This window comes from Camarhynchus parvulus, chromosome 2, assembly GCF_901933205.1.
Source record: "Camarhynchus parvulus chromosome 2, STF_HiC, whole genome shotgun sequence".
Classification (NCBI taxonomy): domain Eukaryota; kingdom Metazoa; phylum Chordata; class Aves; order Passeriformes; family Thraupidae; genus Camarhynchus; species Camarhynchus parvulus.
In genome coordinates this window covers 66200770-66227182 of record NC_044572.1, presented here as the reverse complement: position 1 = coordinate 66227182, position 26413 = coordinate 66200770, and the positions used below count along the sequence as shown (strand labels likewise).

The window sequence follows — 26413 nt, the reverse complement described above, 5'->3', positions numbered from 1 at the left end:
TCCAGGCAGATCAGTGCCAAAGCACCAGGTGAATTTGTAAACAATATACCAGTGTCTCAGTTGTGTTTTCTTTCTTGGCAACAGGTTCATCTAATGAATCCTGATTATGTTCCCAAACCATGCTGTGCACCTACCAAACTAAATGCCATATCTGTCCTTTACTTCGATGATAATTCTAATGTAATCTTGAAGAAATACAGGAACATGGTAGTAAGAGCTTGTGGATGTCACTGACGAACAGTCTTCACACGGACTCTGTGATGCTGCCATGAACTTGGATACACCCCTCCCTGTTTTCACGACCTTGGGGGGGAAAAAACCACGTGATGAACCACCCTTCAGAACACCATGTATGTGCCTTGTGGGAGGAAGGGGTGTAGGGACCACCCCCCAGGGTGGGAGCAAACTGCTGGACTTCTTACAGACTGACCCTACACCATGGTGGCTGCTCATCCAGCTCAGCAGGAGCAAAATGTCCACACACTATATTTGGCTGGGATGGTCTTAATCTCACAGAGAAGCTTGACCTGTAGCAGGTGCTTGGATATGTGCTACAATTTTACCAGATAAGCACCAACACCCAAAACAAGTGAGGTCTTTCTTTGGGGGCAGGGAGGGAAAATGAGGGGGAGAGGCAGAGAAGCTCAAGAAAGTGGTGTTAGTACTTCAGACATAGAGTGTACATCTTGTGCAAGATCCTTTTGGCCAGAAGGACCAGTTACTGCACCTAGACTGTTAAGTCTTCTCCTAACATCTGTCATGACAGTAAGCATCTAAAATTGTGCCAAAGCAGATGTTTCAGTTCTCCGCAGCACTGTTTAACTTTGATCTTGCAAGTGTAAGATGGCATGGCTGCACCCTTTGTTAGAAACACTACCATGAACTCAGACCCTGGCTGGTCTTCCCAGTTCACCATCTGACTGAGCAATACAAATTTATACACTTGCTCTTATGCAACTTCCTTCCACTCCCCACGTAGAGCTGCCTCATCTACTACCACTTGCCCAGGAAGGAAGTCAGGACACTTCTTCAGCTGTAATTCAGACGTAAAAGCTTAGGGGCCATTAATTCTCTAGCTGGACAGTTTGTTTACAGGAAGACAGAATGTCAACAACATTCGCAATCTTTCCCTTTCAACTCATGCAACTAACAAACTGGTATAAAGGAAATGCAGCGTAGAGCCATGGTTTGTCTAGCAGAAGCTAATAGCAAATTGTTTTGATCAATATTAAACCTGTATTAAATGCACTTACCTCTACTTGCATTTAAAAGGCTTCTTGTAAATACAAGCTATAATTTATTGCACTTGTCACTGTATATTCATCGTGCTGTATCATTTATAGAAAGACTGCTTTTTTAAAAAGTTTTTATTTAGAAAAAAATCTCAGTGTAAACAATTGTACCACTTTGATTTTATACAAGAAACTCATGAGATTGTGCTTCACTAGAAAGTTGTTAAAAACATAATAAAGGCTTCCTGAAAGGCAGAAGTACACACCTTGATCCAATACATCTGCCAGTACAACACTTAGCTTTCACTGTGGCTTTTTCACCTTCACACATTTTCAGACTGAACAGAATCAAAAGTTCTGGACAGACAGTGAAGTGAAGAACCAGAAGAAATTCACTGGTTTAAAAGTTCATTGATGTTTTGCCTTTTTGTTTTTTTAATAAAAAAGAAAAGCAACCCAACTTATTCCATATGATGGACAAAACCCAGCATCTTGACAGATTAGTCAAATTAGCCTGTAGCAATCCTCATTCCTCATGAGTTTCTGTGCACGTGAGACAGCAGAATTCAGTCCTTGGTTTGCTGTTGCCTTTGTATCATGACAGTTCTACAATGTAAATTCTTTGGCTTTCAGTTAAGTCTAACATGGAACATCTTATGCACCAAAGAATAGATTCATATTATAATCCAAGACACCACAAAGTGTGTGGCCCTAGCATTCAAATTTATCAATGCTTACAGCTTGGAAAAACGTTAAGGCTCGAGAAGGGGGGAACTATTTTACACTACTGCACAAGAGCTGAATGGAAAAAAAATCTTAAACATCGTATTACTTGTTGTTCTCTGGGTACTCTGACTAAGGAGCAGGTCAGCACAATGTCTGGATTGAGGCCGGGGTAGGAAACACGTCCTTAGCTCTGGAGTCTGACTGGTCATTTACCATTAACGGGGGCAGTTATAACAGCACCTATTTTTCACTCTGGCTCTAGAGAAGTAGAGCATCGTTGTGCCTCTGGAGCTGGATGGCAGCAGCCTATGGAAATGCACCTGACACATGTACACTGTTGGCATCAGTAACGTTCAGGCACATGTTACAGTACCATCACTTTCATTATGGCTAGACCTCCCATGCTGAGAGGATTAACAGGAAACAACCAGCTCATGGTGGCCTGGTATCTTCCAAAGGTGTGTGTGTTTTTGACCTTTCAGCAGCTATATTAAGACAAATAAGGATTAAGTACAATTCTAGAGGCAAAAGTGACTCAACACAGCTGTAGCTTTTGCCTTTCTAGTAATGGTAAGCAGTTTGTAAGGATTACTTTTTAACCAGATCTAACCTGAAGACAAAAATATTCTACTGCTGCCCTTCAGTTGGTTTTCTTAACGTATTTTGGTCTCAAAGGAAACCATTTCACTTCATTGCAGGAATGCAGAAATGCAGTGCAACTACCAATGCTGAAAATACTCTTGATTTGCACAGTAACTACTTGTTAGCTTTCCTTCACACACACAGAGACATGTCTCTAACACACACACAAGGGGAAGATACCAAAGTTTAGTACATTCAATTTCCTAGAAACAAAGAAACAAAAAAAGCCCCACCCCCCAAATACACTATTTGAAAATTAGCAAAGATAGAAATCCCTCAGCTACTGTACAGAGACAGCCAGGGACAGAGCATCCAGACTTTTATTACAGTTCATCCCTTGCCTGACGCAAGACAAAGTTATGCAGTGATTTGAGGTCTCTCGTTCCGTTGTGTTCACTGATTTTCTTTCCGCCTCGGAAAAGCAGAAGTGTAGGATAACCACGGACCTTCAAAAGACACACACAAAAAAAGAAACTTGCTATTAATGTTCAAACTTGCATCCATCACTCATATTTACCTGATTGTGAAAAGCCATCAAATCCCTCTAAAACAGTAAGCCATTTTAATTAAAAAAAAAAAAACAAACCCACAGCAGAACTTTCAATGCCAACCTGCAATTTCTGAACATTTTTAAGAGAATGGGGTAATACATGTTCCTCTAGGCTCTTGGAATGACAGCCGTCTTTCTTCAATTGTCTGCCTAACAGCTCTGAAAGACATTTTTTTTCTAGGAAGAGAATTTGGAATTGGATACCGCAAGACAGCTTTAGTGCTTTCAGAGAGGTTTCCTGAAGTAGGGACTTCTTCAGCTTTGTCCAATAATGGAAATGACCAAGCCCGAACAAACAGTTCAGGAACAAAATTATGTCACCAGGTGCCTCTTTTTGGCTAACAGAGACCACAGCTGTACTGTCAGCAGGCACCTGGAGTGCAGCAGCCAGTTGGGCTGCACACTGGAGCCTCCAACATCTGGTACACAATACTGTCCCCTTCATTTCAGAACTTTCACGCTTACAGAAAATCTGTTGCAGATGTTACGTTCCACAGTGCAGTCCACTTCTGCTATTTTGACATCAGTCAAACCTGGAAATTGCTCTTTGGCAAGGTTCTCCCAGGTTGGAGCCAAGTTCTTACAGTGACCACACCTAGAAACAAAGGAGGGAGATTTGTTTAACAGATACACTTTCTACTTTATCTCTACTGTCTTGCTGCAATTGCTGTAAGTTTAACTAGCAGCCTTTCCTATCCCCTAATGATTTGGCCCTCCAACTCAGTTGCATTATTATGTCAGTAAATGAGCTAAGAAAAGAAGTGATTTTATTTAAGTTAAGCACTGAAGTACTTTCTGGCCTTTGTTGGTCTTGCCTAGAATGGTATTCTAGATCTCGGTACATTAACATTTTACCCCACAGAGGAATATGAAGCCAAATAAAGACAAGCACAGAGAATATTTGAATGGAAAAAAAAAGATCTCTTGGAAACAAAAATGCTTTTAGGAAGACACAGAATGTCTGTAGAATTAATTTTTCAGGTAGAATATGCCAGTCATGCTAAAGCTACATAGCCCAAGTTTTAATTAGTTAAATGAGATGTTAATTTCCCTATTAAATTTCTTCCAGTTCCTAATTTCTTTCAGTTCGACCATTAGCATTAATTTTGTTTATATTTTGAACTTGGCTTAGTCAAGTTCCTAATGTGAATTTCTTACTGCCTTTAAGAAGAATTCCCAAAGCACTTTAGCCTTTAAATCTGCATTGCTTATACTATTCTAACCCAGCTGCACCTTAATTGGGTTATTAAAACAGACCCATAATTGCCTTGAGGCTGAATCAGGGCATTTACAAAAATAATGAAAGATGTCTCAGTAGAAGTTTTCTTAATGCAAGCCAGTGTATATTTAATCTACCTTGTTAATACACAGTGACAGTATAAAAGCATTTCTGACCACGCACAAAAACTACTAGAACAGAACGATTTTGTGCTTACAATGCAAGTTAACATTAATATTTATCCAAAACTAACTGAAGGGCAGAACTAGAAAGCAACATAATAGTGTTTGCTGAGCCCTACATAAGTTAATCCACTTGGAAGAGAATATGGTCATTTATATGCAGAGCACTACAGGCAGTCATAAGCCTGACTTTCAGAGCTAAAACTAGGATACGAGTTACATAAATATAGGAAGCATTTTCCTAAATGGTGGCTTTCTGAGCATTGCAGCCAGGCAGCACACACTGGTGACTCTACATCCTGAAACCACTGTTTCTCAGCCTGCCATCCAGCACTGATCCTATCTGTGAGATCCAGCAGCATCCCACGATAGTCTCATGGGATGAAGACATGGTATTGTTAATAAGAGATAATCAAAAGGAGAGAATTTCTTGATCTCAAACTCTCCCACAAAAAATTGCTCCAGGTAATGAACTAGTAGATATGCCAACAAGCCCTTGCTTCAGAAATCAGACTGGAAGCCGCTCTTGAGCACAGGTGTTAACTGAATTTCCCAGCCAGTTCTGCAGGTGAGGCAGAAGCAGCACAGGCACAGACTCAATCTAAGTCCCTCCCAGAGTAGAGGGGATAAAGGCAGTGGGGAAAGAGCAGTAAAAGATGAGGGATGTGCATGTTATGGGCAGGACATTTCCTAACCCAGTGGTGGCAGATACTTGCTCAAATCCAAAAGCAGATCTTACAGATGGAAGAGAGCATAGCAGTGGTTCTCAAGCAGCAAAGGGTGACAACACTGGAAAAGCCTCCAGCACGAGCTTAAGTGAAATGAAATGCTCCCAGGTTATTCTTGCCTACACTAAGAAACACATTCATGCCTACTGTTGAAGTTAAATGGCAATATTTTTGAGATGCCTGAGCATTCTAAATATGGGTGGCATTTGCTTGTGTTGCTTTGTAATGGGGCCTTTTGTAACCTAAACAAAAGATCTTTTTATATTTTATACATTGTGTTAATGGAATGCTAGTGATTAAATCAGAGATGTGTTATCTTTCACACAGTGGAATACAGCTTAATCTTAATCTCTCCCCCTACACTAGGCTTCCTTCTGTTGGCTAAAAGACCAGCAATGGATGAGCAAGATGGCATGCAGGTTTCATTAAATTCTGTAGAGGCACAAATAAGATGAATTCTATAAAACAGAGAGAGAAGCGTGAAACTTTCTTTTTGTCTCAGAAAGGGAATAGTTAGAAAAAGCAGGAAATACTTCTTCTACAAGTTTGTAATACTGAGGTCTTAACCCATCTGGGGTCCCAGGCTCTGCTGGATATAGCAGGAATGGCAGATGCCAGACGTGACTTTTATTTTGCCCTCCAATGCGTTCCACTGGGTATCTACACCTACACCATCTGCTCTGGGTCCCTTGAAGAACATTCTGCATGAGCATACACTCTTAAGAACATCTTAAAATTGTCACTTGTGCAAATTAGTTTTTGAACAGTTATTTGGAGAGTTAATTATCCATAGCTTAATAATCTGTATCAAAACTCAGGTGCTCCAATGAGGCTTCTAATGAGGCTGGAGAGTGCCCTAAGGCAAGCATCCTCTCCTTTCTCAGTACTGAGATATGGTGATATACTCCCCTCATCTTACCCTAACCCAGGGATAGGAGCGTGCTGCACCTGCAAAGAGAGCTTCACTCTCCCTGTTACCCCAGCAGTACCTGGAGGCTGACATGGTAAAGCTTCTGTGTCAGCCTTTCCACAGAGAAGCAGCTCAAGGGAGCTAAACAAGACTGAGCTTTTTTTTGCTGTGACTCTTACCAACACACACATTTTTTCAGCTAATTCACGGTTTAGATCAAGACAACAAATCCAGTACTACAGTAACTATTGCACTCACATCTTAGCCAGCAATAATCCTGAACAGCAACAGCTGCAAACTTCTTACCATGGAGCGTAGAATTTAATAAAGGTGATCCCCCTAGCAATGGTTGCATCAAAGTCTTTTTCAGAGAGAGAGAGCACTGCAGCCTGCCTCTGAAAAAAAGAAAAGGAGAAAAAAAGTCAAAACATTTTGTATATACAACATCAGTCTACTGAGCTTTTACATTCCTAAAAGGGAAACTGGAATTGGAAAAGATAATATTGTTGGTAATATAAACAAGAGTAGCAGCAGCAGACCTGCCTTTTACTTCTCAGCAACTTTCCTTCCCTAGAGAGATGTAGAGAAAAGAGCGTTTTACACTGAATCTCATCCATAATTGGAGAAACAAAGCTTTCCTATTTTCAAAGGATTTGCCTGTATCCAGATTTCCAGTAATTGTAAAAAATCACCTTAATTTTAATGCACTATGTTTCAAGGAACAACCCTTACAGGAGCTGGCTTCAAGCAGGTAATGGACATCTGCGGTTTTAATGAGGTATTCAAGGCATATAAGTGATGTCTCAAGAGCTGCTCTCTTCTTTCTTCCCCTGCATTGCATTCACAAAAAAACTGTTACCAGAAACACAGATTTGCCTGTCAAGAGGACATCACAACACCACACTTGCATGGGTGCCAGGAAATGTTTCTACTCCTGATAATATCAGGAGCAAGGGAATGATGGGAGGAAAGCACATTGCTTATAGTCTCACACGACAACATGGAGCTGAAACTTCATTTTTTGCATGAGACCTTTAAGGGTGGGAGGGATTAAAAACAAATAAATGTACCTCATGCCTATAAAAGCTTCAAAATCAAATGAAAGCAGAAGAAAAACAAGATCACAGCTGACAGTATTATCAATTCTATTTTAATCCCAGTAAGTTTTGTGAAGCCAAAAATAAATTTGAAAATCCAAATTATCCAGTATCTTTAAACATTTCTGTAAATAACTGTTAGTTCATGGACTTATTTCACTATGCTGAAGCGCTATTACCTCTAAATAATTATTTAGAAATTAGAAATTATATTTGTATACTTTCTAATTATTAAATAATCAGAAATAATTAAATGAAACAAAAAGCAAGCACTATGCTTCTACTCTGCTATTCCTAAATGGCTATCTAAAACTGATGTTCCAAACATAATATACAATCTAAGATACAAAATTGAAAACCTGATGAGTAACAACTTTCCCATGATTTGCACAGTAAAATGAATTTTAAAGATCTGTAGATTACTATCAGAATAGCAATGTGAACTATATAACCACAAAAATAAATTTAATATCAGATATCTTAATTTTAGCTTTGTGTCTCAAAAAAAGACAATCCCATAATCTGAGCATCTGCTTGTCACACTGCCTTAATCCACTGGGATCATTTTTTGTATGATTTTAGCCATGTCTGGCAGTAGAGAAGTCTCATGGATGTAAAAGTACAGCTTCTGTAAAAGGGCTGCAAGTACTTGGGCTATATAAAACATGGGGGAATCCAAGTAGGGGCTCAACACTGGGACACAAATTTGGAGTGGGAACTCATTGCCTTTGCTGCCTGTGGTCAACTGATGGCAAATGCAGTGTTTTCTGGCTACAGGGGCTGGCCCCTTGTTTCAAAATTCCTGAAAACAAAGAGTCAGGGGGTCTGAAGATAAAAGTTGTAAGGATAAGCTGAGTCCTACACTATGTCTACTATTATTTGGCAAAAAAAAAATCCCCCAACAATCCTTTCTTCCTTGTGTGTGTGCTGGTGAACGCAAAGCAGAAGTGGGAATTTGTGTCACATGTGGTTTGTGTTATTTCTATAAAAATAGAAAGACAACTAATTACTTTTGGCATTGTACTAACACCAGCTCATTGAGATCTTCCAAACATGAGGTCAATTAAGAAAATAAAAATTGAAGAGCATGACAATTGCAAATCTATGTGGTCTGTAATGTTCGGTAAGCCACTTTATGCAAGATGGGTAATGCTGCTGGAAAAGTCAGCTGGGAAAGGTAATATTTTCCTGTAAGAAGCTGCATAGAAACTGTATTTATATTAGTAATATTGTTGCCTAATTATTTAAGTAAATTCTACAGCACAAGGGGGTGTAAATCCCTGTCCCTTATTTTGTAGGCAGAAAGTATGTTCTGCACATTTCATGAAAAATTATGTTTGATATCCATCCCTAATTTCTCAGCCTCACCAATTTTTCATTCATCTCCAAGAAAAATGACAGATGAAATGCCAAACAGATTAGAAAAGACAGAAAATTATATGACATGAACTACAATTGTACAAAGGTTATTTCTGCTAATTTCTTCACAACATAAGCCTGTAGTTCCAACAACCAAGATAAAAATAAGTCTCCAAACGCCAAGGAGTTTTCTTGTCACAGGGCACATTACCTTACCATATTGGTACTGGGCTTCATAGTCTTTGTTCGTTGCTTCTGCAGATAAACAGATTTCTAAGTATAGAACCCTGGCTTTTTTTAGGGGCTTAGCAGTCTGCACCATCCTCCTGGATTCAAGTGTTAATCTTGCAAGAAATGTTCATCTCTATAGTGGTGAAATATACTGTCATACAGACTCAGGTGCCAGCAGTTTCACTGGCCAAAAAGACCACATTTATGCCTGTATCTAAATAACTTATTGCAGCCATAAAATAGAAATCAGATTTTTTTTTCCTTCTCCAATTCATCAGGTTAGTAAAAGTATCTCTAGGATTTGTGATCTGATTCCACTCTTTAGTTACTAAAAAAAATATCCAGGGCAGTATTTGGTATAGTTTACATCCAGAAATTGTCAAGCTATCAGAGAGAGAGAGAGAAATGCATGGAAGACTCAGACAGGCAGCTAAAACAGTCTCAACACCTTACATTGCTGCAGAGTGCAGGAGCACTTACCTCAACAGGGGTGGGCTCTGCAGGTGGCTGTGGGGCTTTAACAGGTTTATCTGCTGGTGGCTCTTTCCCAGAGCTCTGCAGTTGAGAATCCACGTATTCTTTCAAGGAATCAAAATCCCTCTTCCCTTTGTACTGGTCACCCTACAATTAGCAAATAGTTTGTGCAACCTTCTATATGCAGTTGACAAAGCAAATAAATAATTACTAGTAAAACATAAGATTGCCAAGTGTAAGCAAATAAATAATAAATATGATTATCTAGTTCTTTAACTTCTCTATGACATTCCATTCACGCCATGTCTTCAGCTTTTGCAACAGATTCTTTAGCACCCAAAGGGAACAATCTAACATTCCCTTGAAATGAAAGATATTTTAGAAACACAGAAGCAAATTTTTGAAACATTTCCACTTTGACCTTTTGGTCTCACCCTAGTCAGCTTTTTATATATTTTTTTTTAATCTAACTCTACTACAAGGAACAATAAAATACCCACTGTGGTTTGGGTGTGGTCTCTGTTACCCTGTGAGCTCTACGCAGTGCTTGACAGGGCTGAAAACTTTAACTTGCCTGTCTCTGGACTACACAGTCATTCCTCTGGCCTACACACTTGCCTCAAGTCTTTGGAAAACCCAAATAGTAAGGCATTGCACTCTGGGCACCTAGGTTCATCTGGGAGCAAGAGACAACAGCAGTCTGCTGCAGGGCAGACATTTCTAATGGCACCACTCTCCCAAAAGTCTAATCCTATTTTTTAACCTGCACATGAAGCAGTCAGCCAGCCAGATCTTTGGGAGGCCACAGTTTACCTTGGATGCTTCCCCATATTTCAGGTACTTTCCAAATCCAGAGAACAAACAATCAAGAGATTGTCAGAACAGGAAATCAGAGCACTTGTGAGCAGCTTTTAGTCTCAAACCTACTGTCGGCCCTCTCCAATTTGGTTCTTGCATGATTGCCCTCAGGGCTGTCTGTGAAAATTAGTATTAATTTTCCTGTTCAGAAAAGACATCATATCTTTGAGGCATTACATATCCAATTTGAGTAGAATTCAAATAGAATTCAAATAGAATTCATCTAGAGATGTGGTCCTATGTGGTGTGGGCTGCAAGATTTCCTCTTGCAGACAAGGAAGACTCTTTAAGAAACAACATAGAATCTTCCATACATTAGAAGGAAGAACAGATATCTCTTCAACTTTCCTTTATCATTGGAACTCTTTCTACACATTTTCCTTCTTTTGTAATTGATAATGTTTCCTGTAACTACTGCCCCTTTTCTGGCACTGGGTGTCAGTCAATCCCTAAGGAGCAAGAAGCCTGTACCTGTTTGTTTGTACCCATGTCAGCAGGGCAGGGTCAGGGCTCCTCCCATAGTATCTGCTGCATCTCACCACCAGCAGTGGTGTGATGCCTGTGGGAGATCAGGGACCGGCCGCAGGATATCTCGATGTTACGGGCAGACAGAACCCGTCCCCTTTACCGTTACTTAGCCCCGCATGTTGTTAGCCGTTAACCCCTGTTACAAATGACCCTGTCCAACCGTTAATAAACGCCATTTACCGTCCACCACATTGGTGCATGCCAGTCCTTGGACCCAGTGGCAAGAGGATTGCCGCCGTGCTGTTCCCGATCCAGGTTGCCACGCCTCAAGCGGAGGCAACAGATGCCAGACTTCAGTTATGGCAAAGGGGATGAAGGTATTACAGACAAGGCTGGATGACTGAATCAGTTCTCCTCCTTCCCCTTACTGACCAGTATTATGGCGGCCAGAGAGAGTTTCAGAATTTCTGGGCCAGATTATTGGAAAATTGTTGAGGTTGTTCTGTGTTTTTTCAAATATGTTGTAACAGCCCATGGAGGAACATGTGATTTTGGAGGCAGTATTCCACCAAGGAATGCCACACTGCCAGTGGGGAAAGACAGTTTGATCTCAACTGAAATACACTGTTCAGATTAATGGCCGAGGTTCAGCTCTACCAAATACAACAGCAGTGATTTTTTTTTCTTTCACTGCACTCTTGATTGAAATAACTCCAAGGAACTGCAGTTATTACAATGTTTAAACTAAAGTTTAATTAACTAAAAAACTTCTAGCCTTGGACATGCCTCCATGCTTGATTTGAGCACTCCCTCAGCTTCCAGTTGTGCTGCTTGAGGTCACAAAGCTGCACACTTATTGCACACTTATGTGAATCTGGTTTGGATTAAAAACACAAGGGCTGCTTCACTTAAATTCCCTAGTGTCTGATCTTGTAGGGGTGCTTATACCAAACCTCATATGCTATGTACTTGCAGCCAGTTTCTCTTCAGAGTGCCAGAAAATGGCCACAAGCAGTGGCCACTAAACCATTTCAAGTAACAAAACTTAACGTTGTACTGTAAATGTTCAAAAAGGAATGCAAGATGAATGGGAGAAAACCCCCTCATCCTTCCCTCTGCCAAGAACTTAGCACATAAGAGCTACAAGTGTAGTCCTGGGTTTTCTTGCAGGTCTGTTTTGAATATCCACTGAATATATTTCACTAGTCTTGAAATTGTGAGATATAGTATAAATAATGCCACAATTTATAATATGCTATTCAGGTACATGGTATTTATAAATATTTTACCTCTTCATAATTTCAGAATATTTTAGTTCTCTGAATTGCTGCAAGGAAAAATATCAACTGGGCCCACAAGATTCTCACTCACAGTGTCATGTGCAATGTTTGGGTTTATATAAAAAAGAAAATTTGCATCTCCAGACATCACTGAGCAGATGGGCACCACTTAGAGATGAGAACCTTCTGATACACGTTGTGAAAATTACATACTTTATTATTATTTCTATTTCAGTTATATTATTGTGTTCCATATGAAGTAAAATACTATGATAAAGTAAACCCAGAATTCTCTCACACAGCAGCATAACTGGAGATCCTGCTTGCAGATTTATGAACATTATATCAGTTGTTTGCAAAACAGAGAACAAAAACCTTTATCTGTGGACAAAGTCTACCTCTTCCAGTACCCAAATTAACATCTGACATCTTTTCTCTCACAAGCAGATTTTTTTTTTTCAGAATGTAAGCACAGTCCAAATATTATTCAGAGAAAAATGGTGATTTTTTGCTGAACTTGCAGACTCACCTTTTCACCATTCCTAAACCAGAGGAGTGTGGGATAACCACGAACTTGGGCTTCAGAGCAGACTTCATAATGCTGGGTACAGTCGACCTATATTTTGGGAATAAAATCCAAAACTATTCAGTGCCTAAAATAAACATACAACAAGCATCACAGCCTCCCTTGTTTAAAAGCTCAGAAAAATATAGGAACAAGCAACAAGGCTTGGTAAAACTCAGTACCAAGTACTGTCTTGAGAATGATTGTGTCTGCCTTCCAAACAGTGGTTTGGTTGTTTAATTGGGAGGGCCTGTGTGTATTTGATTTATTTATTTTTTTTAAGGAGGGATCGGGGAGGGAGGTATGGCTAGAAGAAAGTAGTAGCAGTTGCAAAGAACAATGAAGACATAATTAAATATTTCAATTAAAAAGTACTTGGTATTCTCAGCTAATAAAATCAGTACATGGACAATGAGACACAAAACACTAATGTGAGAGAGCTTTAAAGTGAAGACATACTGGCTCAGCCATTTTTTAAAAAACTACTCTTTAAAGATTTCAGAAGGCATGTCAACAGTTAGCACTGCATTTCAAGGGAAGCTCCAAGTGCATAGCAACATTCAATTCTAATATAGTCTGTAAAGTTACTTGTTTATAAACTTTTCACTGAAGATCAATTCTAAAGATCAAACAGTGTTAAGACACTATTCCCCCAGATTAGATGAAGGTCATGGTTCAACCTTCTTAGAAACAGTTGTGTTTCCTGTTTACTTACAGACTTAAAATCTTAGCCAAGACATGCTTCAAGATATATTTCACAAGCTATACAGTTACACAAAATTGTCTAGGCATCAAGACAAATCTTAGTGGAAGTATTAAACAGCAACTCTCAGTAATACAAACTGCAAACACCACAGACAACTAATTAAAACAGAAATTTTGGAAACTTATTGTTTCTTTTTCTCTGGGTACCAGAGAACGGTAACTTCATAAAAATACATAAGCAACGATTTCATCAGACAGCAAACAAGGGTATCAAAAAGTACAGAAAGATTCAAAGGAGAAAAAGCCTCTGACATTTCATTCCCAGAGGGAATTTAACTTTATAACCACCAGGTCTGAACATATACATATTTGTGTGTCTTCTCTGAAGTTCAACTGTGCTTATATGTATCTATATGTACGTCTCCTCTGAAGTTCAACTCTGCTAGCCTGTGCTGTATATGTACAGCATACCTGAATTAACAGATTTTCAAAAGCATTTAAAAAGCACCAATCAAGCTCATTCCTCCTACTGCAGCTGAAAGTGCTGTGAGGACAGAGGCAGGGGAGACAGCAGAGGGAGAGTCCCTCTGCAGGACTGACAACACTGCTGCCATGCAGTATTTCAGGTCAGTGGAACCACTGTGAAAGTTTAGGGGCATGGAAGTTGAGCCCGATCCAGTTTCCATGGTTGGCAGATACAGAGGGATTCCCATTGTGAGCCACCTGGACTTAGGTATGGGTCAGCAAATAAAGCCAGTAACTGCAATTGCCAGACCACCTCCATACCTCTGCACAGTAGTCACTCCACGTACAAGTAACAAGCTCCCATGGTAAATACACCACAGAACCTGGTTATCAACCCTAAGGGAAATAGTAAAGCAGGAACAGATATCAATTTTTAAAGTGTAAGACCCCCTGAAACCTTTTAAAAGTTTTATGGGGAAAAAGAGGAAAAAACCAAAACCAACAAAGAAATAACTCATCATAAATACCCAGTCGGGCTAAAGCTTGCTAAGGAATTCAATGCTGCAAAGAACAAATTAGAAGTCACTTTCCCACTCAAAATAAATACTGAAGTCTATCAAGTTCTGCAAAACAAATGAATAATAAAAAACAAGTCTCAAAATACTATTCCCTGCATCTGAAGTATCAAACTTATTCCCAGCTCTCTGAAATGCAGAGAGGCAGCTCTGTTTGCAACAAGGCTTTGCTTAAAATGGGGGAGGTCCTCTTAACTGTGGATGCGTGAGAAAAAAAACCATGACCGTCTCAAAACAAAAACACAAACTGTGACTATAAAAGGAATTAAGAGGTGACAAACAAAACAATTGTGATTTGCAAATTATAGCACAAAAGGCATGATTCTTGGCTGAAACATATGTTGACACAAACCATATTTTCAAACTAAGAGTGCTTCACCTACCTTACCAATTTTGACAGTTTCGGAATGCTCAAATACTTGAGCCAGCTGCTCCCAGGTTGGGGCCAAAGCCTTGCAGTGACCACACCAAGGGGCAAAGAACTTGATGAAGTGATTACCTTTTAAGTTAAAAAAAAAAAAAAAAAAATATTTAGCTAATTTGGAATGAACTTGGCTGCAATTAAAGCCGAGGTACTAATCTCAGGCTGCAAATTTATCATGGTATTTCCTGAGTTAAAGATAGGAAACACTGCGAATCAAAGGCCAGGGCAAAATACTTCAGCAATTAGGTTTTCAATACTGTATGCAGTCCCACAGTGTTGCCAAATTTCCTGAAAATTCAAACAGCTTCACAATCTCAAGCCAACAAATGAGGTATTAAAACTGATACTTTTAACTTAACCATTTACCTTAGTGTTTAATTTTACCAGTTGCTCTGTTACAGAGTAGGAAGAACCACCAAGGAATATATGTTGATAACAGGATAAATTGAAGTATTACATTTCAACTTCATGCAATGGTGTTTCCTAATAAATTATTAAGTCCATTAATTATCTGAAAAATGTTGTTCAGTTTTCCATTTTTCTTTTTCTGTCCTGCTCTTTGAATTTTCATGTCACCTACTCAGAAATTTCTGCCTTTAGTAGACACTTGTGGCATTTTAGGCAGAGGAGAGTCCCTGTACTATCTCCTACTAAGGTTTAGTTTAAAAGTATATATTATTGATTGCAGAGTACCAGAATATGCAATTTCTTTTAATTAAGATTAATTAATTCAAATTGCTGCACATTTTTGCATACATCAAGGCAAGGCTTTGTTAAATGAAATAAAAACGAACTTAACTAAAATAAGGGGAAAAAATTAATTTGCAGGAAACACCAGCAATTGGAGAAAAGCTCTTTTTAGCAGAATTCTTCATAATCCTTTGAAGACTGCTTTGGGGCTGATATTACTTGAAATAATTTCTAGTTTGAAGGCTTGTCCACAAAGGAAGGTCAGATGAAAGGCAATACAAAATAACCAGGAAACAAACTGCAGTAATAGTGTACTCTAACTTGACTGGTCTGCATGTGCAAGACTTTCAAACTGATTGACATGCTCTGTACTGGATAAGTAAACTGCAAAATCAAATTTCCCATGAATTAATAAGAACACTAGTCAAAATCAGGTATTCTTTACCATGTACTCTGACATACTCTCCTCAACAGAAAACAATATAATTTATTTTTGTCCCAGAGCAGCAAAAAGGTGAAAGGAGGCTATTTAAGAACAGAGGTCAACTTTGTGGGTGTAACTGCTAAGGCTCACATTAAATTTAAGCACCGAACGTCTCGTAACTGAAGTCAAGAAAGTACAACACATTTACAGATGACTGTAAACCTGTTTAACCATCAGATATGACCATGAGAATGTCTCCTCTATGAAGGCCAATGGATACATAATAAAAACACTTAAAACATTTACAATGCACTGAACTTTACAGTCTGAGAAGGTAGTTAAGCTGACAAATGCTTAGCATATCCCTGATGGCTTAGAGGAAATTAATTGAGAATTTTGATTGAATTCTACATTAAGCCAGACATGCTGGAAAATTTTAAGTTAGATGCACAAAATGCTGTTTTACACATGAAAATATTTCTAATGAGCTAATGGTTACTTTAAGAAGTTCTAGTTCGACCTCCCTAGTGATTTCAAATGGGCAAACACTTACTTTTATCCAGCCTTTCTTTTTCAGATAACAGATGGAGAAAGTAGGATTCTCTATTGTCATGCCAGCCCAAAGTTTGTATTCTAAGATTTTGCTCATTGTCTAAAAAAACATGATGTGAGTGGTGAAATTTCCCTTATTAGGTATTCCTCCTGGCATTAATTTTAAAGCTTCCAGACAAAATATTTTTTAAAATAGCCAAATAGACAAAGTGCTTTGCCCACATTAATTCTGGAGGAAGGAAGCTAAACAATATCAAATAAAGGGCCAGACTGGAGTGGGATGGGGGCTGGAAGGAGGAAGCAGGTGGATTACACTTATCCAGAATAACAACTTGTGAGGAAGAACAAACCAGCACCTAGTGAAGGAGCAAATGGGACTTGCAAAAACACAAAGTGGCAGGGCTGTGACTGAGCAAGGAGCTCAGGAAAAGAGACAGTTTAGTTGAGCAAGCCCCACTAGCTCCTTCTCTGAGGTTAGCAGCCATAATTTTACTGCCTTCTGATGCTGCACTTCAACTTTCTTATAGTCTGCAATATGTAATTTAACCAGTGCATTTTTACATAGTATGCCATGTAGTTACTTCTTTCACTAGGTATTGCTGGAAAATAAATGTGAGAAGGAGGTATCCTGAAAACGAACATTTCTGGCTCAGACTTCCCACTACTAATGTCTCTGTAACCAAGTTTCTCTTGTTTGGAAAAAACAGTTACCTTCTGCTATGTGCATCTTGAAATTGTCTGCTGAGAGTTCATACATTCCCTGCTTAGGTTCAGGGGCTTTTGGTGGTTCCACATCAGATTCAGGGTCCTATTCACAAGAAAAATTAACTTTTATTTCTCTTCTACAGCAAATACACAACATTTTTTTCTTGTATCACATCATTGTGTGATAGTGCCATAGACTCTGAAATTTTAAATTCCTAAAGCAATGTCCTTATTTAGCATGATTTAGGTACCCAATGTTTCCTAAAAAACAACTACATGAAAGCAAAAGGTGTAAAGGACTGCCACATAAATGAGAGTTATCAGAGTCTGTGGAATACCCGTCTTTCACTGTGCTCTAGTACAGTCACAGGGCACAGTAATTGCTGTAGCATTCATTGCATCACCATATATTAACACAATTTATATAACAGTGCCTCCAGAGCATCACACATCAGCCACAACTGCCATCACACCCATTTCAGTGGTCTCTGGGCTATTCAAAAATAGTGCAAAAGCTATTTTCTGCTCCCCTAGTGCCAGAAGGAATGCTGTCTACCTAGTGGCTCCATGAAAACAGTAACAATGGAAATGGAGCAAAGACTTAATACATGTAACTTGCAAGAAACTCATGAGCATTTCAGCAAAAGCAAGTGAATACTTTCTAGACTCTAACCCTAGAGCTGAAAAGAACTTTTTAGGAACCTCAACATATATTTCTTAAAATAATTTAGCATTTAATGTTCAATTATTAAAAATACCATGTTTGTTTAAATGTAATCACATTCTAACTGTGGTTCAGCAATCACTAAAGCTTTCTTTGATGAGAAACAGCAATCAAAAATTTAATTTTAGGCAAGGTTTGACTCCTGTATGTGAATGATACCCCTAAACTTAAGGATTTTCCTAGTGATGGTATTAGCGTATCTTACTTAACTTTCTTTAGGCACAATATTATCAGAAGGTGACTCAGCTAAAGATGGCATCCATGTTTTAAGAGGTAATTAAGCCCAACACAAATGCAATTTATAATGTATTAGAGCTAAATTGCTTTTCTTACTCTAGAAACATTGTGGCGAACAGGTGTCAAATGCATTGACAGCAAGGACAGTATCTTAAAATGTCAAATGTATAAGCATTAAAACTGCATTATGTACTGTAATTTTAAAAGCAGGAAACAGAGAGCAGGTCACAGGATGACAGTTTTAATTACTACTCTGACTTACTTGTAAGCTGTTTCAGATTGATACTGCAACCTGGAGCAGATTTCCTCCTGGAAATTGAAACCTAACTTAGAGAAATGATAGATAAGTAAGCCTGCAGAAAAGATTATTTCTTTTTCACTTACAGATGGTTCCTCATTTAGTTTCTCCAACATCCAGTTTTCCAGTGCCTGGAAGTCCCTAGGGCCTTGGTATTTCAGAGGTTCTTGTCCCGGTTTAAGCAACTTTAGCCTAAAGGGTCAAAATTGAGAGAAGAGTGAGGCAAAAATTTCCACACAGGAAACATTCTCAGAAAGATAATGTGCTTTGCTAATCCATGGCAATGCATCTCAGGCTGCAGTAACAGATCTCTTGACTATTAAGTCAGCATCAGGCACCCCTTTCCGATTAAAGTGTCATGGCTAGAATTTAGAACCCTTCTTCTTTCTCATGTAAGCTTTAAGGAGATTTTTAAAAGAGAAAATAAGACATACCAAGTTAAAAATCAGCATAGTGTAATATTACTTTGATCAATAAGAAAAATCAATTTAAAAATTGCAGCATTCAGTTCTATTAATCCTACTTCAGTTTATCAAAGAGCATCAATTTTGTTTTGTTCACCTCTCTCCATCACCAAAGGAAAAATATCTAGCACTTATTTTCCCAGAAATTTCTTTCTTACCTTTTGTTCCCTGTGTAAGGCTTGTCATGTGGTATTAAACTGATTAAAAACACATTGAGACAAGTCAATAGGACAAGAGGATAAGTGACTTCTTGTAGGCATCCAGACTTCATGATTGCAACATTCATTAATCGCCATCAAAACATTTTCATAGACTACGTAAAGCTTCTACTGCAAATTTTAAGTTAAAATTGGAAGCCTATTTAATAAAGGTGTGATACTGCATTCTGACCTAGTCTTATTTTTTAAAGCAAATCAGACTTTCAATTACTACTGTCACCTAGCCCTCACATCCCCTTGACAAGCTGTCATTTTGTACTGCTTCTTTAATTTCTTGAAATGTTTTTCTCACTCTTCTTGTTCCACAGTTGGAAGAAATGAGCATATGAAAAGTGTTTAAAAACCACATAATGCAAACACATCCAAAAGAGATAGGAGCTCCCATTGTTTTTTCTTTTCAAGGTACTCTTGAATGTTCCTTGTGATGACAGAAAGTCAGAATAATAAGGAAGGGGGAAAAAAAAGAAAAATAAGAATATCTAAAACACACATCCTGGTAATACTTATTGAAAAGTAAGAAAACAAATTCAGGTAACATCTTAAAGAAAGCTAGCTGCACCTTTATTTTCTGCAAACAAGGGTAAATTTTCTCTAGTGCAGTTGATAGAGTATTTATTTTGCCCTACCAAGTAGTCCTTAGACAACTGTGAAGTGCAGGGACCTGCTCAGCCACTTTTTCTCTGAGGGGATAAAAAGGGGATGCAGCTTTTCCTTTGACAGGTGTTTAGGAAAGCAGTGTAGAGATCAGCATAACCTGGATTTGCAACAATACCTCTGCCTGGGGAAACTGAAATTTCCCTTGCTGGAGGATTTTAGAAACAAGCTAGTTCAAACCTGACTCAAATAGAAAGAGAACTGTTACCATTAATTCCCCTTCATTGCTATATTTATATACCTAGCAGACGACTGCCTTATTATTTTTAACTTTTTAAACAGATAAAAGCAAGCACTAACTATTCCTATACATTCAATGACCTTAAAGAGGAGGGAGGGGAAAAAACCCTCCAGCAATTACACATCCATTGACTGTTTCCTATGCAAAAATCTCTCCCACTCTGTTTCAAGAGGAAGGGCACCATAACATAATCTATGCAAACAGGCAATGACAACCAATGCTCACTTCTGGAGATATGAAAACAGAACTGTAATATTCATTCTTTCTTGGTATTTGTAGTGGAAGCAAGACACACACTGCCCTGACAATTCCTGACTGACTGACAATTCCTATCTCAACAAGGACTGTGCTATTTATAACTCTCAACTTCTACTCAGTCACACGCATCTGCGTCCAAGTGGGTGCAGCCAGGAGCGAATGAAAAGTTCAGGCTGTTGCTGGGGTTGGCAAAAAAACCAGACAAAGTGAGCAAAGGGAAGTAAACTGAAAAATACAGGCTGTGGAAGGGCTACAGATAATCATTGATACAATCTTCACTTATCCCCCCTAAGATGAATAAAAGGATCCCATCCATATTTGCAAGAAGCTTTAAAGAAGACATGAGTGAAAAATAGATCCTTTTGCTCCTTTTCTGTCAGTTTAAAAGGGAACACACATCTAACCCAAAGGCACTGACCTCTAACAGATACTCTAGACCATGCTCTGCCTACCAAAGCTGAGGTAGTAAGACATACATCCTTGATAACAGCATAAACACAGCAACCTTAAAATACTTGACCAATATAAGCAAATGTAGCTAGAAAAAAATCCACACAGTAACACCACTGATATGCTGTGATACTATTCCTTTATTGCTTTATGAGCACTTAGTTCACTAAAAATCTAAGAGACCACCTATAAGGCAATTATGAAGGGTGCAGTGTACTGAAAAACTTGTGGCAAGTTACTTTCAAAAGTACTGTTAGTAGAAACCAGCTCTGTCATGCATATCACAGCTGCACAATGTACTGTTGCTTCAGAAAGAGGTACTCCCACACAAAAGAACAAGAAAATTCTGGACTTCAGCTAAACACAGCCACCTTCCAAGACATAAAACAGCTTCTTGAAAGAAGAAAAAAAAAAAAGAAAAAAAAGAAAAAGCCGAAGAGTACTATGTATCACATGATACTTGGCAACATTGCAAAAAGGCTTAAAATGAATATAGCAGGTCCAAAGGGCTACAAAGAAACCCAGCAAAAATATAGCTTAGAAGTTAGCTTCAAGAAATTGGCATAGGATCATGGAAAACTGAAAAATAGGAGCAGACTTCTTTCTATACTTACGTAGGGTATCCTCGCACGCCAAATTCAGAACACAGTGGAACATCTACAGTACAATCCACTTTAACAACATAGACCTGTGGGTTTTCCATGTTGTTGTATTTATCTCCCAAATCATTCCAAGTTGGCTGGAGGCGCTGACAATGTCCACACCTGTGACAGAAGGGACAAGATACTGCTTAATAGCTGCTCCCACTTAGAGGGGAATGAGCCCATTGAAAAGTCATATGCAGAGCGGTGATTTCAATAAATTTAAACAAGTTTTTAAATCAAAACTTTTATCAGCTAGATCAGAAATCCTCCATACTCAAGCACTGCACACTAAGCAACAGCAAATGCTATTAAGAACTGCAGCATGCTGCAAACACATCTCATGTAAAAATCATCAAGATCTGAGAATCTCTTGCTACTCTTCTTTTACAGTACAAATCCTATGAATACCCCTCAAACTTAGTAAGGCTATTAATCAAAGCCCTGTCAGTCTTCCAGCATTCTAGAAAAATCCTGCAAGGTTGCCCAGCTTTCTTTACATTCTAACATTTCAAAATTCCTTTTTTTTAGCAGTCGGTAAGAACACAATAGTTTCTAGCCTCTTTGAAATGCCACTTGCACTTCCATGCTTCAGAGGAATTGTAACACACAAGTCAAGAAAGATCACATCCAATTTCATGATACAGTTTCCCAAAATTTGATTACTCTTGTGGGTCACTTCCAGCTCAGAATATTCTGTGAAAATGCTCCCATCCTATGCTCTGCCCCAGCAGGACACCATCAACTCTTTATATCTGCATACACACAGAAAACTGGCCTCATACAGTTCCTACAATAGCACCTCCCCAAAAGCAAAAAATAGCTATTATTCTTCTCACTGTTTTCCTAGTCTTTCAAATCATTATAGCAATACTCTATTCTTCAAAGTATGATGGAAAGTTTTAAGGAATGGATTTTCATTTCTCTTTAATGGCTGCTTTTGCCAACCCTCCAAGACATCTAAGAAATACAAAGCTGGAGTAACAGAAAACATTCTCAGACTGACAGTATGACAGCAGTTACTGCTTGGCATTACCCACAACATCTACTTTGTAAGCAACAATTAAATCACACAAGGACTTTGGAGAACTTTGCTTGGACCTAAAATAATTACACTCATACAAATGATTTTGAGTACACTCGTAGAAAAGTTGCATGGATTCACACCTTTCTATCCTGAGATCATTGAGAGAAAAAACTAACCAACCAAACAAAAAAACCCCTGAGATTTACTTTAAGATAAAGATTTTTTTCTGATGTTAATAAGGTCCTGTAACAGTCAGGCACAATGGGTCACACATGCTCCCATGATCAGGCCAAATACAATCTCCCATGTGATCTTATTCTGAATTGTCCTGGTGAAAGGATACAATGTGTTATTATTAAAATCAAGTATTCCTTAAATATTTAACTTCTGACCGAAGTCCCTCCATAGCCAACTCCTTCACAGAGCTTGAATTAAGAGGAGAATTTTGGATACTCTTATCCCTTCCCCTAGCAGATGCAGTGATTCAAAACACCAAATGAATACTGGCTGGTGTTAGAGAACAGAGCATGGAAAACTAGGTAAGGGAATACCAATTAATTAACCTCTTGTTTTTTAAGCACGACAGAGCTACCTTGTCCCTATTTAAAACTATGATCTCTGCTATACACACCCCTTTCCTTCCTTTGGATTATGGAAGCTAAAATTGAGAATAAAGCAGGAAAAATGTTCCTATCTGAATCAGTAATCAACTAGTCATTCCCAGTTTGAAAAAAAAAAAAAAAACCAACAACAAAATAGTATTATATAGAAGGAGATACATGATGGTCCTGAAAACACTTTTTCTGATGTTTCCAAGGAAATATATATAAAACCAAGGAGGGCAAAATCAAAGAACAAGACCATGCAATATCACGGGCTTCCCTCAACCCCATGCACCTACAGACTCCTTCACTGCTGCTACTCTACAACACATCAGTGGGGCTGGTGGAGCTGCTGGGGACAATGGAGACCTGGGTGTCAGTGATGAGTTCTGCTCTATTATCCCTACATGATCTAGCAAGTCATAAGCATGCACAGCCTCCAGTGGGAAGCACAAATGAAGATCTAAAAGAGGCTAACACAGACATTTCTGGGGGCCACTAGTGGAACTTGAGCTCTGCAGCCAGCAAGGGCAGCTCCACAGTAAGGTATAGCTCAAATCCTTATCCAGTTAAAAACACAGACATGGTATAAGCAGCCCAGGACCATTCTTGATCTGCACAGAAGGAGTCAACTGAAGTGAAATCCAGCCAACAGAGTTCTATTCAACAACAACAAACTCTGGTGATCAATTCTGCTGCAGCTCAGTGGGCTTGCCAGATTTACCAAGTAAGAACATATGTTGAAAAGACCTGTAAGAGTCAAAATAATAAAGTAAAACTACGCAGTTGAGATGATTTCCTGGTAAGGAACCAGGGGAACCTCCCTCCTCTGTAGAAATGGAACTGGCATGGCAAACAACTTAAGAATACTTTGTGCCACCAAGAGAGTAACCTGTTTTGTCCCCAGGTGTACCAAGTGGGACAGCCTTCTGAACAAAAATCTTATGACATCTGATGGCAAGTGACTTGGATACTCTTCGAGTATCCTGCCATCTTTGAAACAAATGTAGAACCCCACCTGTACCACCACTGTTTCTGAGGCCCTCTGCTACATTTGTTTCAAGAATCTGGAAGAGAAGGGTGGTGCTGGCTCTAACCCAGCTCTAACTGGTAGCATTGATGATGCAACATTAGCAGCACCCACATAGATCTGAAAGACAATCCCAGCTGAATGTTGGGCTGTTTGCCTAGGAACTACAGACAACAGCCTGTGGGAAGCATTGGGAGATTAGCATATCACCTCAGAACAGGGCAAGAGGCTCTAACACAGACTCCAGGACTGTCAGGCTGCCCACCCTGATCCCACTGACAATTAAACTACTGGTGTAAGTGGTATAAGGAACTCTCTCAGGTATTTGGATGTTCCCTTTGTTCTGCTCTTCCCTTGGACCTGAAACCTGGCCCTACTGCTGCCTGTCAGAAGCCAGACATCCAGACCAAGGGCCCTGAAGCCATGAACCAGAGATCTGGAGGAGATTTGCTAAGGATGAGGAGAACATCCAGAGAAGCTGCAACAAATCTGGTAAATAACACAGTTCCCTCACACTTAAGTTGAGCAGAGATCCTCAGCTGTCCCAAGGGCACAGTGTGATCTGATCCAAGAGGGCAAGGCCAGCGCTCCCTTTGATCTGTGCTCAGGATGTGCAGCATACCCTGAATTCTGCAACAGTCCTTTTGGCAGAGGGTCTCCTGCAAAAAGTGTCTTGGGATAAGAGAAAGCTCATGTGGTTTTAGGGATGCCTGTGAAAGAGTCAGTCAAAGTGTGCACAGACGAAGATATCATCACCTGAGTACAGCAGAAAACAGATGCACTCCTGCTCTGCATGGGCATTTCTCAGGCCTTATTGCACTCTCAGGCAAAAGTCCTTCACCAGCAAGCCAGGCGTCATCCACTGTTGTGATCTTCAGAGAACAAAGGCATCTGCTCTTTCGAGCTTTTACTTAACATTTTCACATGGCATAAAAAAGTCAATGTTAATAACAAAAAAAAAAGTTTTCAAAGGAAATGCTTTCCTGCTATGGATTTCAAAGAGTCTCATATGCCTAAACGGCACGATGTAGCAATGGATAACTTTGGATCAAAACATAACTTTTGCACATTATTTTATCTAGATTAAAGAAAACTTGGGAGGAAAAATAAAAAAGTAAAAAAGAAACCTAACAACCCTAACAATAGGACTCCCAATAACATCTACTGGATATCAGTAAGATAAAAAAGGGTAGGGGAAGAGGCAAAGAAGAGAGAAGAATATGAACAACCATGAGAAAGACCAAGGGATGAGAAGTACTGTGCTATTGACTAGGAATATCCAGTAAAGCACTGCTCCCTCATTCGTCTCAACCATTCTCGAGCCAAAAGTACCAGTCCAGGACAAAAGCCCAGCGGGTCTCTCACAAACCTCACAACTCTTCAGCTCTCCTACGGATACCGGTGGTCTCGGGGACACAGCACGGTGGTTAACAGAGCAAATTTACCCTTAAAATTCGTGTACGCAAAGAGAACATAGATTCTGCAATGAAAGCATCGGCGAGCTTGGGCTGGGGGGCCCAGGGTGAGTAAGTGACGGCGGCCAAGCTGCGACTGCTGTCGGTCTCTTTGAGGCACGCCGGAGCGACTCCCCCGCAGCCCCGGCCGGGGGCGGCTTCGGGCGCCGATAGGTTGGACCTGATGATCTCAGAGGTCTTTTCCAACCTCACCGAGCCCGTGGCTCCGTGACGGGGGCGGCCGCCGCGGCCAGGGCCAGCACACGCGGGGGTCCCGCTCCCCGTCCCAGCCCTTCCCGGCCCCCGGGGCTGCCCTTCCCCGCCAGTCCCGCCGCCAGTCCCGCCGCGGGGCTCGGGGCAGCGCGACCCCGCGGCCTCCCCGCCGGCCCGGCCCGGCCCTGCCCGCCGCCTCCCCCGCCACGTCAACGGGGAGGGAGGCGGGCGGAGGGCGCGGGCCGCGCCGCGCCGCGCTCGGTACCCACCACGGAGCGAAGAACATGACGAAGTGGGGGGCGGCGGCGGCGCCGTGCCGCAGCATCTCCGCGCTGTAGAGGTGCCGACCGTGAGGGTCCTCCGCTGCCGCCGCCGGGCCCGGCTCCGGCTCCGGCTCGGCCCGCGCCGGGCGGCCGCAGAGCGCGGGGCCGAGCACGGCCAGGGACAGGAGGCGCCACCACGCCGGGCCGGAGCGGAACGGAGCCATGGCAGCGCCGGAGAGAGAGCGGGCAGAGCCCCGGGCGGCCGCTGCCGCCTCCGCCCCGCCCGCGGCCCCCCCCCCCCGCCCGCCTCCTTCCCTCCGCCTCCCTGGGCACCCCCGCCCGCACAGCCGGACCCTCCTGCCTGGCAATACAGCATTCTGTAAAAGTGCTGGCTGTACAGCACGCGACACCTATTTTTTATGTCACTTAATTAAATTGCTCTATACATCCATATTGAAGTCTAAAATAATTGCAGATTTTATATTTTTTTAATATTGACACACGCTCATTTCTGGAAATCCTTAATTTTATAAAATTATTTGAATACCATATAATATCTATTTTTATATTATATTTTG

General features: G+C 40.3%; 2 protein-coding genes across 2 annotated transcripts in view; one reads left to right on the top strand and one right to left on the bottom strand.

Moving 5' to 3' along the window:
• The window catches only part of BMP6 (bone morphogenetic protein 6), an 87461-nt gene extending 86104 nt beyond the window's left edge, over positions 1 to 1357 (top strand). Inside the window, exon 7 of the mRNA XM_030971273.1 lies at positions 85 to 1357. Coding sequence (XP_030827133.1) covers positions 85 to 234 — 150 coding nt within the window. The 3' untranslated portion in view covers positions 235 to 1357. The remainder of the gene's footprint in view (positions 1 to 84) is intronic.
• Positions 1350 to 26113, bottom strand: TXNDC5 (thioredoxin domain containing 5). Its single transcript, XM_030971274.1, has 10 exons — positions 25842 to 26113; positions 21220 to 21369; positions 18407 to 18512; positions 17068 to 17164; positions 14650 to 14765; positions 12486 to 12572; positions 9357 to 9497; positions 6496 to 6584; positions 3616 to 3745; positions 1350 to 3046 (listed from the first exon to the last, which is right to left on the bottom strand). The coding sequence occupies exons 1-10, from the start codon at positions 26057 to 26059 to the stop codon at positions 2924 to 2926; spliced, it is 1257 nt and encodes a 418-aa protein (XP_030827134.1). The 5' UTR covers positions 26060 to 26113; the 3' UTR covers positions 1350 to 2923.
• Between the last annotated feature and the right edge of the window lie 300 nt (positions 26114 to 26413).